Source organism: Epinephelus lanceolatus, chromosome 8 (genome assembly GCF_041903045.1).
Source record: "Epinephelus lanceolatus isolate andai-2023 chromosome 8, ASM4190304v1, whole genome shotgun sequence".
Lineage (NCBI taxonomy): Eukaryota > Metazoa > Chordata > Actinopteri > Perciformes > Serranidae > Epinephelus > Epinephelus lanceolatus.
The window spans coordinates 6,517,385-6,535,371 of record NC_135741.1 but is presented as its reverse complement, the minus strand read 5'-3'; the positions used below and the strand labels follow the sequence as shown (position 1 = coordinate 6,535,371).

Sequence of the window (17,987 nt, the reverse complement as noted above, 5' to 3'; positions counted from 1 at the left end):
ATATGTGTATTATATCTTGTTCTTTGATTTAGACAGGGCACTACAATAACATGGTGCACATTGGCTGTTATATTAATAATGGCAGAGTGATGCAATGTGAGACAGTGAGGTGATAAATCATGTTTCCTGTCAGTGTTCATTTGTCCTACTGTTAATGCTGACATTAAAGGGGACCTAGTGACTATGGGTTTTTTAAAGGTTCAGTGTGTCGGATTAAGGGGCATCTTTTGGCAGAACTATGTTTTCATTAGTTTATAATCACCTGAAACTAAGAATTGTTTTGTTTTCTTTACCTTAACATGAGCCGCTTATATCCACATACGGAGTGGGTCCTCTTCCAGGCACATGGAAAAAGTTTCAGTTCTGCAATTTCACTGCTAGACGCCACTAAATCCTACACACTGGACCTTTAATAGTTATAGTCATTGAACTTATAAAACCCTCATTCACACCTGTAAACCAAGCGTCAACCTCCGGGGCTGAAAAATGAAGCAAACGCAAAGTGATAAAAACTGCAATTCTTCTGATGACCACTTGAGGCTGGCTCCAGATAAGATACCTATTAAGATACCCAGCTTTACAGCAGAAATAAACATGTTTACAGCCTGGCACAAATAACGGTTGGTCTCTATATCTGATTTCATCATCCATGACAACTGTGCAGTGGGTGAATTTTTATATAACTCACCTGTTTACATTTTATAAAGGCTTAACGTTATGCATTTTTAAGGGTGGGGCCACATGAGTGACAGGCTGTCTGCAAGGCGCTGATATAGTCTTTAAGTCCAGATCCAACCCTCACTCCTCCACAGCTCCACCCTTTTGTACAAATATAGTCACCTCTGGCTCCAAAAAGCCAAGATGGCAACAGCCGAAATACCAAGCTTGAGGCTTCAAAATGGCCGTCCACAAACCAGTGGGTGCCATCCATAATATTTTACGGTCCATGCTGTTTGGCAAAAATCATCTGAATTGTTTTACATTATCAGTTATTGAGGAGTGACTATAGATACAGACAATACAAACAGCAGCTTCTTCATTACTAAATAAAATAATCTGTTCCATTTATAAAAAAAATTCATTAGATCTACTATAAATAAACCTAGGAAGCACTTAGGAAGACTAAATGTGCTGGAGAAAGTAAAAGGTCAGTCAGGCTGCTCACAGCTGCACCTTTGAAATAAACGTCCACATTTGATTCAGGAGTCAAACTCTGGCTGCCGCTCTATCAGGATGGTCGTGTCGTTCCCTCTCTTGTTGGCTGGATCCAGGCAGGAAACTCCCAGAGCGATCAGACACAACCACGCCTGCAGCACAGACACAGACAGAGAGATTACAAATCAACTGATTCATCAGACCAAGATCACATATTTAATAAGGTAAAGCTTCAAATGGTGAACTATGCTGCTGTGTGATGTGACGATACATTATTTTTCTTTATAACTGTATTTATTAATTTATTTAGTTACTTTTTTAAAGTTAAATCCAAAAGATGTTTCCCAACATTCACAAACAGGCTACAAAAATACATTACAATGTAAAATAGAAAACAAAAGGAATTCTAATATAAATAGGAAACAACTACTCATACACATAAAAGGAACATATTCATACAACTCAATCACACCATCTTGGGTACCTGCACTTAAGGGGCGTTATTAGCCACTCTAATTTAGGGCTGCAACTAACGATTGTTTTAATGTTCGACTAATCAGCTGTTTTTTTTTTTCTTGATGAATCTTTTGTTCTGTAAAATATCAGAAAATAGTGAAACATTTTGGTTTTCCAGAGCTGTTTTGTAGCAAAGAGAATTCCTGCACACTGTCCTGTTACTTGCAACAAACTTCATTAAGCAAACAACGTTTCAGTCGTCAGACCTTCATCAGGTGGTACTACTTCACCTGATGAACATTTGTCATCTATGGACAGTTTTTCCTCCTACGCACCTGTCCACAACTTTTTGAAGGCGTGCATGAGCCTCCACATTCAGGTTTTCAGAGCTGATTTGTGCAAACAATAAGAGGGTGCTGACATTTGAGAAGCTGAAAGAATTTTTTTGGGGCATTTTTGCTTTAGTTAAATACATTTAAATGATTACTTGATTATTAAAATTGTTGCAAATTCATTTACTGTTGTTTTGTTGATTAATCGTTGCAGCCATGGGCGATTATGAGACAATGGGCCCCTGGAAACAGACATACTGAAGGCCCCACCACCTCTCCTTCATAGGATCACGACACAGGAATTTTATAGTATTTTTTAGCCTCTTTTTGTGGTTGTTTTGCAACACTTTGTAACCGTTACGCATCTCTCTGTGGTTTTGTTATGTGTGAATATTTTTTTGTGTCAGTAGTTCTTTTTCCCCTATATGTGTTGTTATGCCTTTGTTTGTAGTCACATTGGGTGTGTTTGTAGTCCTTTAGCATCTGTTTGTAGTCATTTAGCATCTGTTTGTAGTCATTTTGCTTGTTGTAGTCATTCTGGGTGTGTTTGTAGTTGCTGTAGTTCTCTTTGTGGTGATTGTGTGTTTCTTTATAGTCATTTTAAATCTCTTTGTAGTTGCTTTCCATCTCTTGGGGGTCATTTTGTGTCTCTTTGTGGTTGTTTGTAGTCCTTTTTGGTGTGTTTGTAGTCATTGTGGGTGTGGTTGTCGTCATTTTGCATCTATTTTTAGTCATTTTGCGTCTATCTGTAGTCATTTGGGGTGTGTTTGCCGTCATTTTGCATCTTTTTGTAGTCATTTTGCGTCTATCTGTAGTCATTTGGGGTGTGTTTGTCGTCATTTTGTATCTTTTTGTAGTCATTTTGGGTGTGTTTGTCGTCATTTTGTATCTTTTTGTAGTCATTTTGCGTCTATCTGTAGTCATTTGGGGTGTGTTTGTCGTCATTTTGTATCTTTTTGTAGTCATTTTGGGTGTGTTTGTCATCATTTTGCAACTGTTTTTAGTCATTTTGCATCAATTTGAAGTCATTTTGGGTGTGTTTGTCATCATTTTGTGTCTTTTTGTAGTTATTTTGGGTGTGTTTGTAGTCATTTTGCATCTATTTGTAGTTCTTTTTGTCTATTTCTTTTTGTAGTCATTTTGGGTGTGTCTGTTATCATTTAGCATCTGTTTGTAGTCATTTTGGGTAAATCTGTAGTTGCTTTCCCTCTCTTTGTCATCATTTTGTGTCTTTTTGTAGTCATTTTGGGTGTGTTTGCCGTCATTTTGTGTCTTTTTGTAGTCATTTTGGGTGTGTTTGTCGTCATTTTGTGTCTTTTTGTAGTCATTTTGGGTGTGTTTGTCGTCATTTTGTGTCTTTTTGTAGTTCTGTTTGTCTGTTTCTTTTTGTAGTCATTTTGGGTGTGTTTGTCGTCATTTTGTGTCTTTTTGTAGTCATTTGGGGTGTGTTTGTCGTCATTTTGTGTCTTTTTGTAGTTCTGTTTGTCTGTTTCTTTTTGTAGTCATTTTGGGTGTGTCTGTTATCATTTAGCGTCTGTTTGTAGTCATTTTGGGTAAATGTGTAGTTGCTTTCCCTCTCTTTGTAGTCATTTTAAGTTTCTTTGTAGTTGCTTTCCATCTCTTGGGTAATTTTGAGTCTCTTTGTGGTTGTTTAGCCCTTTTCTTAGTTGTTGTGGTAAGCGTCTTTCTGTCCCTTTGCTGCTGTGACCTTGTGTTGATACTTTGTGTCTGTACTGCCTGTGTAGTTGAAGACTGAGTTGCTGGAACCAGTTTTAGGTTTCACAGTGCAACAATTTAGATCTGCCATCCCCTAAAGTTACCTACCAAATATCCCACAAATGTCAGGTATGCTATGGAGAGGAACGCTGCCAGCACATACAGCCACACACTGTTGAGGTCAGTCACATAGACCACCACAAAGTACATGTTGATGGCACACACAATCAGGATCACGATGCCGCCTCCAATCTTAAACACTCTGCAGGAGAAAGAGAACAAGTGTGTTTAAAGGAGAAACAATAATAATTTGTGTCTGTGTCCTTATGATGCAGATCAACTTACAATCCGTTGGCAAACTCGTTCATGAGAGATGGCAAACTGGTGAAAGTGAGGATGGGAATGAGGGCAAATGGCAACTGTGAAAGAGGAATGAATGTGTGTCATTATAAACCATTTAATGGGAAAGAAACGAAGCTGTCATTCCTACAAAGACAGGCTGAAAAGACTACTTAACGCTTTGGATATATGAGCTGAATGCTGCAGTATATCCAGACCTCAATGATGATGACGTAAATTCTCAAATAGTGCCCTTAATTTCTGATTTCCACAAACTCAAACCTGCCTCCATGTTTGTATTGATAAATTCACTATGTCCATTTCTATCCACGTCACTGATTCCATCAGTACAACACGAGTCCTTTCAGGTGCTCCACTTTGCTTTTTTTCCCCCAGAGAAGCTCTACACTTCCTCTAGAATTTTCACATTTAAATCTTGCAGCCTTGCCTTTATTGGTAGGCCTTTAATGTGAAAAAACATCAGGATGAATTGTTAACACTGACATGAGATTAACATCAAACAGAAAAACCACAAACAAGAAACAACTGGAGTTAATAGTTAAGTATGAATCAATTAAAACAGAAATTTAGAGCAGCAGAGTGGAGGATGAAACTTGACTCTATTAATGATATAATATGTAACTTTTCCACATTATATTCATTACAGTTATTAATCTTACATGGCCACAGATAGACACATTACCTCATCGCTATACATCCCGAAAACAGCTATGATTAAAGCCTCTAATGAGAGGTGAAACGTCTTCAAGAAACTCAAGTAAGTCCAGTTGCCTACGATATAGCACTACGATTACCATGACCTGGATGATCACCAACATAACACAGAAGATAGTGTTAAAAATAAGTTGTGCCTTTCCTTCACCCTCTTCCAAAGTCAAATGCACGTGCTACCCAGATTAAAATCTTTTCCACATGGAGCAGTGTCGCTCATGGGAAATGCAGTTGTCATTCCAGGAAACACTACTGCTTTTGTCACCAAAATCAACGTGACATTAAAGTTCCTTGTAGTTACTTTAATGTACTGATGGAATAAGTGCTGTGGAAATGTATGTTATACTTAATTTACAATGTGAGCTGTAGTAGTCATGTTTTTTTACCCAGCCTTTATTTGTTTGCTGGTTCCAAAGTGGAGCCAGTTTTTGTAACACAATCCAACTTGCTTGTTTATTTTAAAGGTCCAGTGTGTATGATTTAGAGGGATATATTGGCAGAAATAGAATAAAAAACAATGAGTATGTTTTCCTTAGTTTATAATCACCTGAAAAACAGAGTTATTGTGTTTTCTTTAACTTAAAATTAGCTGTTTATATCTACACAGGGAGCGGATATTCACATTTTTGCATCAACCACCACAGTTAGTAGCCCCTCTGCTCCGAGCAGTGTTGGAAAAACACAGATTTTTAAATGAGAAACTGCTTTATTAGTGTTTTTTTCCATATTAAATCGCTGGGTCTGATTTGTTAAGGGAGACACCTCTTGTCCTCAGCTCCTGGTAAAAACCTACTGAATGTCTGGATCTTAGGTTAGCAGAGAAAAAAAGGTGAGCACCTTTTAGCAGGTGCGAGACTAACAGTCCAGGAAGACACCTCTGCAGGGAGTTTCGCTCCTGCTAGAAGCCTCCTGAACATCTAGTTCAGAAATAAGGTGAGTGGAAATTAAGTTTTCTTAGAGAAAAAAAGGTGAGCACTGAGCACACATTAGCAGGTGCTCGGCTCGCAGCCTGTTTGCAACGTGCCAAAATAGGATAGAAGGACAGCTGATTTGTAATGTGAAACTGCTTTATTTAGTGTTTTGCCTGGTTTTAATCTCCAGGTTTGTTTGTTTTGGAGGGGAAGAGACTTCTGTGGATAATTTGCATCCCGCTAAACACTTCCTGAACAATGAAAACTGAAGGAATTTTAACCCGAAGTTTTAGCAGCTGCAATCTGCATTCCTCACCACTAGATGCCACTAACTCTCCCCGCATCTTATACACTTGACCCTTAATTATATTAACGTCCTTTGTTTTCTACTACAGGTTGTGAGAATGAACTGAAACACAGATAAAGTGTGATGAGATGTAAAAGGTGGAGAGGTGTTGGTGAAGCTGCCAGAGAACCAGTTTCCACTCCTGCCTGACCTGCATGCTCTGCAGCACGTTGAGGAAGTCGTTCATGCCCGTCAGATGCTGCACATCCTGGAAGATGGCCACCAGCAGGGTGGGAGTGATGGCGATGGAGCGGGTCAACAATACCCGAGCGAAACGCGACCAGCGCAGATTCAAGAAACCCTGAGGTCACAAAAAAAGAAAACTGTACTTTTTGTGACAACAGAGCGAACACACACGGTGAAGTCTCTGATGTAAAGCTACCAACACTAGGCCACAACTGGGGCAACCATTCAGTAAAACAACTGCCTGATGTGTAATCGTGATAAAAGTAAAGGATAGCACAGACATTTCATCTGTTTGTGTGTTTTTGTGCAGGGCTGATTCCTCCCTCCTCCACTGACCTCCATGACAAACTGGCCGGAGTACGTTCCAGTCATGGTGGAGCTCTGACCAGCTGCAAGGATCCCCACGGCCCAGATGTAGAGTGCTGCAGGGCCAAAGAAACAGCCCAGCACTACTCCCTGTGTAAACAGACATGTAAACAGAGAGGACGGTCAACAAAACTTCAGCAGCGTTACATTCACCAGAAAACAAGTTAAGTCCCACAGTGTCTCAGTAAAAACAGGGGAGAAATGAGATGAGTAATGTGAAAGGGGTCACACATTATGAAAAACCCACAAAGAATCATCACTTTCACCTCAAATTAACAGAGAATTTAGCATCTTTCAGCTCTTCGTTTCGCTGCTCAACAACAAACAGCAGACAGACACAGTTAGAGACTTGCTAGTGAACACAATGGAGCATTTAGCAGCTAAAGAGACAGATATTTTCTTCAGGAGTTGGTGGAGAGTCTAAAATGAAGTCTTTTCTTGTAATATTTTTATATTCTTAAATCTTAGAGCACAACTTCTGACAGTCAGCCTTTGTTACAAACTGGGACGCTTTATGGGAAGTGTAGAGTTTTTGGAGACAAATAAGTGCTAAGATCTTTTACTTAAAGCTCGACTGCAGGACTTTTACACATAAATCAACGTCTGACACATTCAAGCCTTTGCCAAATGAGTTCACACAATGCTGATGAAGCCTGTCAAAGCCAGAGAAAGCTCTCCGTATTTTGCAGTATAATGGAGTTTTGGTGTTGGGTGTCTGTGGCGATTTTACGGCTCTGGTGCACCGGAAATGCTGCATTTTTAGCCAGAGCTAAAGTGGAGACAAACCATAGCGACACAGCAGCAGAGTGAAAACTCCAAAGAGGCATTCAAGAAAAGTTTAGTAAAGAAATGAATTCAGCGCTCAGAGGAAGGTTTAAATCCAGAAAAAAGAAAGTCACTGACGTTGAGGACAAAAACAGATCACCATCGGTGTAATCTTTATGAGCAGACATCTGCATATGCATGCTGAATCTGTAGGCAACAGGATTTTGGTATTTGTTTGTAGTCCAAGTAGTACGGTCCATTCACATTTTAACATTGAGATAATTGGCCAAAATGCAATTTCGGAGCTAATTGGCTATAGTCTGAAGACGATCTTTTGATCTATCTTAATCTAAATCTGCAAAGTAACTTAGGTTGTCAAGTGAAAGTAGTGGAGTAAGAAGTTCAATATTTCCTTCTGAATAGTAGAGGAGTAGAAATATAAAGTGGCAGAAAATGGAAATAGTCAAGAAAAGTACTTCAAAACTGTACTTAAGTACTTTTGTGAACGTACTTAATAACTTCATACTAGAGACTTATGCCGTGTCTCAATTCAGATACTTTCATTAGTATACTTCCATGTAGTACACTGTGTACACTATGTACTTACTTGCATAGTGTATGAATGTTGACAGGGTAGTGTTGTTTCAAATGAAACACAACTGTTGTGAAATGATGATCGCCACATTTGACCACTTCTTGTTATTTTTAAAGGCCAACTGTATCCAGACGGAGCATTACCATCAACATTGACCATAACATCCATCAAAATACCTGCAGGCTGGTTTGCTTGTTCACCGGAGCAATGGCAATAGCTACAGTCTCTACGGCCGCCATTTTCACAAGTCTGGGGGTCCCTCATCTTCCCCTACGTGGCCAAGATGGTAACCACTGAGTGAGAAATGTCCAGTGTTGCACACTCAACTTTTTGACCTTTATGAGTACACCATGGGGGTACTGCATTTGGCTATACTTGTCAGTGTAAACGCACTTGAAATAACATGTCTGAGTACAGTGGAATGTGAACTAGGACACAGCATTAAATCAATGTTATCTCCATTTCTGTGACCCCAATCAACAAAACTTCCTCAAGTGCCCACATTAACTAGCTGAACAATAACAACATCTCCATAGTAATATTGGCACAGTGACACCTTTAAACTTACCCCTTTGTAGAGGTTCACCTCCAAAGTTTCATTGTTCAGAGGGAAAATATCTAAATGAGGACTTCCTGTTTGATTGCAGACACTGTACTGGAATAAAAAACAAACACACACACATCTGTAGCACAGCAGCCAGAGAAAACACATATTATTTAACTTCCAAATGATGGTTTGAAGTTTCACTCTTGTTATATCATAAGAGCGTCTACAGAGACACTCACCACCTCTTCGTTTGTGCGTCCATAGAAAGCCTCAGCAAAAACAGCCACCACAAACACGTTGATGAGGAAGGAGACAAACAGCGCGATGGTCGACTCGATGAAGAAATATTTGTTGGCCTCTTTCACTTCTTTTTTGTTCGATCGATCCACTTCTCGAGACTGAGAGGACAATTGAACAGTTAGTGATTCGTTGACACAAGTTTTATACAGCAGATAAAAAAGGGGAGCGCTATAAATATCAAGTCGTGGATCGCACCTTGACGAGAGCAGAGTGGAGGTAAATGTTGTGAGGCATGATGACGGCTCCCACAATCCCGACGGCCTGACCCAGCTGGACCGGCCCGCAGCCCTCGCAGTATGGCATGAACATCCCCTTCAGCAGCTGGCCTTGGTCTGGTCTCACCGTCACATACTGCCAGAGAGGAAGCAGTGCATCAGTAGATGTTTATGAAATAAAAAGGAATCAATGATTTCATTACACAGTGTATTTAAACAGACGGCTCAGAAAAGGAACTCTTAACGTGAAAAGCCTGTTTTCAACAATCAAACAGGATTAAACTGTGTCACAGAGTCATCTTAGATCTGATGTGAGCAGTCAAACTAAATTTAAAAGCATAACCCAGGACATCAACAGAGATGTCATCAATGCACAGATAACAGATACTGCAAGAATAAAGGTAAATGCTCGCCCTTCTAACTCCATAACTCTACCTCGCCTTTTTAATTTATTCATAGAACCTTTGGCCCAAGCAATGCATCAGAATTAAAGGGTATAACTATAGGGAGAGTGGAGTATAAAGTAAGCCTGTATGCAGATGATGTATTGATTAAAATCATGGACCCTGGCTCAGGCCTACCTTTACCTATGAAAATGCTGGAAACCTTGGGCTATACACAGGTACTGTATGCCCTTAACATACACACAACTTTTGACATTTAATTACACTCCAACACAAGTTAAGTATTACACCAAAAACAAACTAAATCACTGCAATCAAAGAAGCTTAATGGAAGTTTTGGCAGCATGTTGTAGGTCAGCTGTGAGCTCAGACCTTGACAGAAGTAGAGACGACTATGAAATTAAAAAAACAAAACAATAATTAGCACTTACAAAGGACAGAAGTTTTCTCAGCTAATGTTAATTGTTTCCCCTTCTTTTATTTTTACTCGAGAAATTTCAGAGTGCTTGTTTTATCGGCCGCACATCAGTGTCAGCTGATATTCGCCTTGTTGACTGCCATCGGCCTATCGACAAATAAGATGATATTCACCAAAGGCAGTGGCCAACGTTTTTCCATTGTGCCCCATTATTTTCTGCAAGCTAAAAAGCAGGGCTCGAGACTAACGGATTGGGATCCTGTCATCCGGAGACAATCAAAAACATGTTTGAGATGAATGGAGATCTTCCCTGAGATGCTGTCAGGATGAAAGGAAACAGTTAACTCAATATGAACACAGAGGACGCATCCTATTGTTTCCTCGATAATGCTACACTGTGAACAACCAATCAGAGTTGAAATCAGCGAGAGGCGAGCTAGTTACCGTTAGCTGTTAGCAGCTGGATTTATGTATAAATAAATAAGAATTGTAAATGGTAAGTTAGTAAATTAAAGCACCAGACATACAAAATTTAACTACATGGAGCAAAAACCTCACTCTTGTAAAATGTCTTTTTTTAGTGAGCAACTTCAATAAACAGTAGTTTGAAGAAAAATTCATTTATGTTTTCACAGCAATATAAAGTAGATATTAGAGAGGGATGTATTATATGTAGTGAAAATATGCTTTTGAAGCAGTAATTAAAAAATGTTTTTCATGTGAGAGAAGGTTATGTTAGAGGTCATTTTATAAATGCATATGATTAAATTTAAGGTAGTGTAATGAAGGACTGAATGACTTTAAAACAGGTCAGTTAATTCTTATCTTTACTATATAATGATGAAAACTCTGTCTGTGTGTCTGTTCCATGTTTTTCTCCTCACTGACTTGGTCAATCCATGTGAAATTTGGCACAGTGGTAGAGGGTCATGGGAGGATGTGAATGAAGCAATATTACATCAATTGGCCAAAGGGGGGCGCTATAACAACCGATTGAAATTGCAAACTTTGAATGGGCATATCTCATGCCCCGTATGTCGCAGAGACATGAAACTTTGCACAGAGATGCCTCTCCTCATGCGGAACAAATTTTTTGAACCCATAACTTCCGCTTATAGAGATTTTCCACCATTTTGAATTTTTTGAAAAACACTTCAAATGGATCTCTTCCTAGGAAGTTTGAGCGATCTGCATGAAACTGGGTGAACATAATCTAGGGACCAATATCTAAAGTTCCCTCTTGGCAAAAGTTGGAAAACTTACTAAAACTGAGCTTCTATAAGGCAATGAATATTGCGGAGGGCGTGGCTCATCACATAAAGGTGTATAACATCTCAAGGGTTTCACCCATCACCACGCAACTTTGTAGGCATATGACCACACATAATCTGAGGGGACCCCTCCATTATTGACCCCATCAAACAAAATGGGGGCGCTAGAGAGCTCATTTCTTATCTAGGCCTAAGTGCCATATGGATTTTTACTAAACTTGGTAGATATGTAGAACAGGACGCCTCAAGGTGACTGGAGAAATTTAACTCTAATTGGCAACTGGGTGGCGCTATAACAACAGAAAAATGCTTCAAAATGGCTAAAATGCGACCGATCGCTGTGGCTACCCCTGTGGACCAATGTTGGTGTTTTTTCTAATTTTTGGTATGACTAAGTCATGGTATGGTATGCTGTTCATAATCACGGTAACTGTCAGTGTGTCATTCTGTCAGTCAGTCATTCTGTCTGTCCCACGTTTTTCTACTCACTGACGTGATCAATCTATGTGAAACTGCACATAGGCATTGAGGGTTGGCATAGGTAGAAGGTGACAAAGCTATCAATGGGTATGGACTAGTTTATAGTATTTCTTTGTTTTCCTGATGCAAAAGGAGAAATAAATAACAACAACAAATTTAAAACAAAACAAAACAAAAAACCCTATGCATCGGCTACCTGCCAAATTCTTATTTTAAACATCGGTATCGGCCCAGAATCTCACAACTGGTGCATGCCTGATATGTAAGTGACATTTAAAGAGTGTAAATCATGAAAATGTTTCTTACTATGAGGCCACGGGTTAAAGTTGCTGCTGTTTAACCTCTTGCAGGGTTATTTTCTTGTTTCGGTTTGTTTGTCTGTCAGCAGGATAACAGAACAACTACTGGCCCTATTTTCATGAAACTTAGTGGAAGGGTGAAGCATGGAAGAAGGAAGAACCAATGACATTTTGGAGCAGATCCGCCTGATGGGACGGATACACAGATTATTTTTCTCTTTATTGTGAGACAGAGCATTTGGCCATGATGCATAAACTGCCATACATCCTAAACACCAGCAGATGGTATTAAAGTTCAACAGTGACAAAACACAGCTAACTAGATATATGATGACTCCATCACAAACCACATTCACAAGACCAGGAATCCTCTGAGGTGACTTGACATTTGCTCAACCTTCATACAGAGAGCAGGCGTTACGTAGCACTCTGAGACAGTGGTGTCATGGGACAACCAGTTTACTGTAACGCTCACTATTTAATAACAACTCTTTTTCTCTTGAAGTAAGGTGTGGCTGTAGAAACACAGTAAACACATATCATGCAACTAATTATATTCTTACTCACACCCCAGTGTGTGTGTGTGTGTGTGTGTGTGTGTGTGTGTGTGTGTGATTGTGTGTCTGCAATAAACTCCACCAGAAATATTAATTTAAATTTGACTCAAGTAAAACACAGTTTTTCATTTTCAGCTGTTCATGATGTTACTTCACTCAAAGCATTTGATAATTGTACATATGTACATAAAGTGTTTTTGGTTTTCACAAATGTATGTCAAGTATCTGAAATATATCCAGTTCAGAAGTAGATAATAAATGCACAGCTGTGATGATGAGGCTTCAGATAGGCACAACCACATTATAACATAATTCTGACAGTTTTGGAGATATACACAGACACATACAGTGGTTGCAATTGCAGATCTACATATCATAGAAGACTGGACTGCTGGCTTTAGTGTATGTCTGTGCTCACTGTGTGTCCCTCTAGTTTTTATTGCATTTAAAAGCACACACAGTACGTTGCTAAAGGCAGTGGTTCTCAACTGGTCCAGCCTCAGGGTCCAGATTTCTTCTCAGTCATTAGTTCAAGGTCCACACAGTTTAACACATTCAGTGTCATACCTGTGTTTGGTCATGTTGTTGGACTAGTTTGTTGTCTCTGTAATGCAGCTGTCCATTAGTCACTCACTCTACAGTAGGAAACGGTGCTTCAAAATAAAAGCTTTTCTTTAAATTTACTGTACTTAAAAATAAAGTTTGTTTTTTTTTACAAACTTGACATGTTCATGAGTCACTTGCAGTCCATTCAGAGTGGACCAGGACCTACCAGCTGGGAACCACTGGCTTTAAGTACATATGTAGATTTTAAGTGTGCAATAAATGTACATAAGGTGTCAAACCCACTGTGTTTGGCAGATTAACTGTAACTGTTATGTACTCCACTTATTTAGGGTAACAACTATTAATGTGTAAACAGACAAACAGGCAGCATACCAGTTCCTACACATAACACTGGAGGGCACAACGGTATCTCTGAAGGGACAAACAATACATAACAATAAAATTGGTTAAAATCAAGATGTAGCTAAACCTGAAAACCAGCCTGACGACCTGTTTCATGATAAGATTTTATTTTAGTCCAGCCTTGTGTGGCCTCGTTGGGCAGATCTGTTGTGATGGTAGACTAACAACATTTTCTGTTTTCTTTACTTCAGTTTTTATTGTTTGTGGCATTTCTGTATCCCACCTTGCTGAGGACAAATTCATAGCCACAAGCCTGGAGAGTGACTGGGATCAAATGTATTTGCTGCTGATTTTATGTGTAAAATTTAGGTGCCCTGACCTACAACTTATTACCTGGTTGTTATTTTCTCTGCCAGATTTATCAGATTATTTCAATATATAATTAGCCAACAGTACAAACAGGACCTTTTTACTTTTATCAAACAACTGAAGCTCCTACAAAAGTGCCGATGGCTGTATTTAAATTTTGATAATATTTCGATTAACTGTGCAGCCTTACTTGTGTCACATTCAACACTGGTGACCGGCTCAGGACTGTGAGGTTACATGTTATAAAGGAGAGGAAACGTCAGGTAAACAAGTTTCACTCAGTCATATCTGCAGATATGTGAATGTTTGTACCTCAAATCCAAATGTGATGGCCATGATGGTGATGAGCAAACCGAAGAAGGCTTCCAGCTTCCTGAGACCTGCAGAGACAGAAATGAGGGTGCGTTATTCACTGTTGCTATAGTGACGTATTTTACTGTAACCAGTCCAAACACAACGTACCGTATTTATCTAGGAAGAGGAAGACAAACGTGTCGATGATGGTGATGAGGACGCCGCCCCACAAAGGGATCCTGTGGGTGAACAGTATTTTTACAGTGTGCTATTAGGACTTTAACTTAACCAAAGGATCTGAATTCTTCCTCCTCCACCTCTGCCCAGCAGCCATTAAATGTATATTTTGTCTATTTACATCACCTGCCCGAGGAGAGAAGGTTGAAAGCGATGGCGCAGCCGATGACCTCCTGCATGTCTGAGCCGATGATGGCGAGCTCCACCATCAACCACAGGATGATACGAGGCACCTGGACAGGTGACACATGTGATATTAATGTTTAGTATTAATAAAGTGTCCCAGCTGACAACAGATAATCCCAGAGAAAAAGATCAAAAAGATCAAAGGTGATGAAAAAAACTGATAGTTGCAGTCCTGGTATTTCCTGAATATGATGCTGTTCATGACACAGTTCCTTTTTGGAGCAGCAGCAGCTCAGTCATAGGGACTTGGGCTGGGAACTGGAGGGTCTCTGGTTCAAGTCCCCATACAGACCAAGTGTGGAGCATGGACTGGCAGCTGGAGAGGTGCCAGCTCACCACTGCCGAGGTACCCTCAAGTAATGCACTGAACACCAACTGCTCGCAGCACCTGCCCAAGGCAACCCCTCGCCCTGACACCTCTCTATTTAATGCAAGTGCAGGTCCTGTTTGTGCATGTGTGTGTATTTCGGGCCTGTGTGTATATGACAATAGAGTTTAAAAAAGGTGATAATGATAATCAACTGAGCCTGACTGAAGCCGAGCTGACACAGTTCGTCAGTCACATGATCAAAAACAGAAAAGTTCGGGTTAGTGACTGGAAACTGAAAACTTAAAATTACCTTCTGGAAATTTCAGAGAGGGAAATTTAAACCATATAATTTCAGATTCAGATGGTTTCCAGTATTTAATATTCCAGTGCAATCATCAGTGGTATTTAGTGTAAATTTCAACATTCAGCAGTGATTACATTCAACAATTGTTATCTTGCTTGTAAAATTCAAATGATTATGGTCTGTCTTAGTTTGCAGAGCAATTAAAAAGCACGCACATCCACAAACAAAATCGTGCAGGCGCTGAGCCAAAAATGTCTGAAACTGAAAAAGTGAAACTGAGATTTATTTCACCTAGTAGTGACAACGTTTTGAGCCACCACTCTTCAGATCATATAGGCAATACAAGACGCCATCTTAAAGTGGTAACATGATACAAAACAGCTGATTCCACTTACCCAGTAATCAATCTTAGTATAAAATACTATGTTAAATATTAACAATTGACTATACAAAAATATATACCCTGTATCAAGTGTTAAATGTGAATACCACACAATACACAATAAGTATAAGCACATGAAAAACACACTTAAAGTAGTTTGAATACAGGTAATGAGGTCAGACTGTCATGAAGTATCAAACATACTAAAAGAGGTAGAGATGATACCACTTTTTCCTTCCTGATACCGATTCCGATCCCTGAACCTTAGGTATCTGCCGATACCAAGTACCGATCCGATACCAGCAAGTAAAATAAAAATGGATGGGATATGAATTGCTGGATGTCTCAACTCCTAAATCTCTATGTAAGATATTAAGAAATAAATACATAATAGTAGAATGAATGCCATAAATCTTTTTTTTAATTATTATAATCCAGTGTTGACACAGATCAAGACACAGGTTAAAGTGCAGCCACACAATTTGGTAAAAAAGACATTTTAAAGGCTACAGTAGAATGCTTTTTAAACTCCGCTCTGTTTCCGTTTCGTTTGCCTGTAGCGTGCGTATGCGTAATGATGTGAGGCATTACGTGGTATCGGATTGGTCATAGGCTGTACTCGCTGATACCCGATACCGCATTTTAGGAAGTATCGGAGGCATTTCCGATACTGGTATCGGTATCGGTACAACTCTAAAAAGAGGCGCCTCTTACAGTTCAGAAAGGCGAAACAAAAAACAGCCAGGGAACAGCAATATAAATATCTGTATATATGCACTCTTAAGTACACCTAGGAACGCAGAGACCGAACAGTTTAGACAAAAGGCCTAATGTCACATTCTTCATTAAGACCTCTAGGTGACAAAGTGTCCAAGGTATAAGTCCAAAACAATTCATGCTGCAAAAGCAGATTGTCTCCTCTTCTCTGTGGAAGTTGAACATGCTCAATACTCACATAATTAAGAGAAGCAACAGGGTGGTTCATTAGGTTAAAGTGACAGGCTACTGGACTTTTGTTATCATGATTTCTGATGGTACTTCTGTGATCTGAGACTCTATTTTTCAGAGGTCTGGAAGTCTTACCAATATAAGCCAGGCCGCAGGGGCATTTAAGCATGTAAATGGCATTACTGGTTTTATAAGAGATGACACCTTTGACCTTAAAAACCTTTCCAGTGTGTGGGTGATAGAAAGTCCTGGTTTTACAGGTATTAAATTTGTTGAGTGAGGACAGAGGCCCAATCTAGGTTCAAATTATCAATGCTGATATTAAATATTACTCGTAAAGATATTGCAGTCCACACAGCAGGGCTTGTCTGAGTCCCTGGATTCAGTATCTATTTCATTCTCATTGAAATATTTGCAGCTTTAAACCTGACCCAAGAAGGTAAAACAGTTTATGCACATAAAAACTGACTGGACCGGTCCGGCAGTCCCAAAGACAAACATCTGAATTCTTCAGCTGTGCCTCATCGGGTCCTTTAAACACATCGCACAGTGTCAGAAAAGCTGTTCAGATGCAAACTTGAGAAGGGAGTAGGCTCCAGAGAACAAAAGAGCTGCTCACATGACTTTTAAAGCACGTGGTTAACAATAGTTCCACTTCAGGTCTTCAGGAAGCAGAAGCGTTGTTATTCAATAATTCATAAGTCACTCTGGATTTAACTTTAAACACATTTTCTCACAGTTTTAATAACTATCTTAGGCGCATATTTGGTTTTAACTGAATGCTTTAATCATATAATCCAGCAATTACAGCGACTGTAACAACAGAGCTCAGTCCTGGTTATACAGTGAGGCAGTTACAGTAAACAACAACTACTTATGCTTTCAGCCTCTCTGCATGCTGCTGCTGCTGAGACCCTACAGGCACACTGTATTTAGGAAGCAAGAACCAAACACCATTAAGAAAACAGTGAACGCACTGAGTGTTTGCAGGCACTGTAGATACTTCATGCAAACACCTGAGAGTACTGATATCTCACCGTTTGGTACTGGCGGTTGCAGACTTCGGCCAGGTGCATCCCGGTGACGACGCCAAGCCGTGCCGCCAGCCGCTGCAGCAGCAGGCCGATGATGGTGGCAGACAGGAGCACCCAGAGGAGCTGACAGGACGAGAACAGAAGCATCATCTGTTAATGAAGTTCACAAATAACTCCAATGTTTGTCGTCATAAATTCTCCTTTATAAATCTCTGAAAAACTTGTTTGTGAATGTAGTTTACAAATTTTATTAATGCATTTATTCCAGAAATAGTATCAATAGACCTTTTTCATGCAGACATTTGACTCGAACACAGTGAAATATATTTTGTGGATCAGTTTCATCAGCTGTCCCAGTAAGCCATGACAGTGAGCCAGTATACACACGTCAGTATCAGGAACCTGAAACTGGGTGCTTTTCCTGCAGTGACAAGCCATCTGGTGTGAATAACGTCTAAACTGAGGTTACTCTGACAGTGAGGTCAACCAGTAACCAGAAGACTGCATGTGATTTTGAATCTATACCCAGGTGTTCACAGGAGCACGTCTCTTTTCTCTGTGCATCCACACTGATCTTGTTAAATCTGAAAGTTGTAAATGCATCTTCTCCCCCGTTTCAGCCTC

At 39.7% G+C, this 17,987-nt stretch overlaps 1 protein-coding gene across 1 annotated transcript in view; it reads right to left on the bottom strand.

Annotated features, from left to right (window-relative positions):
• Positions 1 to 661: 661 nt before the first annotated feature.
• LOC117258622 (natural resistance-associated macrophage protein 2-like) overlaps positions 662 to 17,987 on the bottom strand; it is a 32,640-nt gene continuing 15,314 nt past the window's right edge. Inside the window, exons 5-16 of the mRNA XM_033629665.2 lie at positions 17,367 to 17,486; positions 14,326 to 14,432; positions 14,131 to 14,201; positions 13,981 to 14,048; positions 8,942 to 9,097; positions 8,686 to 8,844; positions 8,468 to 8,554; positions 6,510 to 6,629; positions 6,139 to 6,288; positions 4,005 to 4,078; positions 3,768 to 3,921; positions 662 to 1,307 (exon numbers count right to left, since the gene is read on the bottom strand). Of these exons, the coding sequence (XP_033485556.2) occupies positions 1,200 to 1,307; positions 3,768 to 3,921; positions 4,005 to 4,078; positions 6,139 to 6,288; positions 6,510 to 6,629; positions 8,468 to 8,554; positions 8,686 to 8,844; positions 8,942 to 9,097; positions 13,981 to 14,048; positions 14,131 to 14,201; positions 14,326 to 14,432; positions 17,367 to 17,486 (1,374 nt within the window). The 3' untranslated portion in view covers positions 662 to 1,199. The remainder of the gene's footprint in view (positions 1,308 to 3,767; positions 3,922 to 4,004; positions 4,079 to 6,138; positions 6,289 to 6,509; positions 6,630 to 8,467; positions 8,555 to 8,685; positions 8,845 to 8,941; positions 9,098 to 13,980; positions 14,049 to 14,130; positions 14,202 to 14,325; positions 14,433 to 17,366; positions 17,487 to 17,987) is intronic.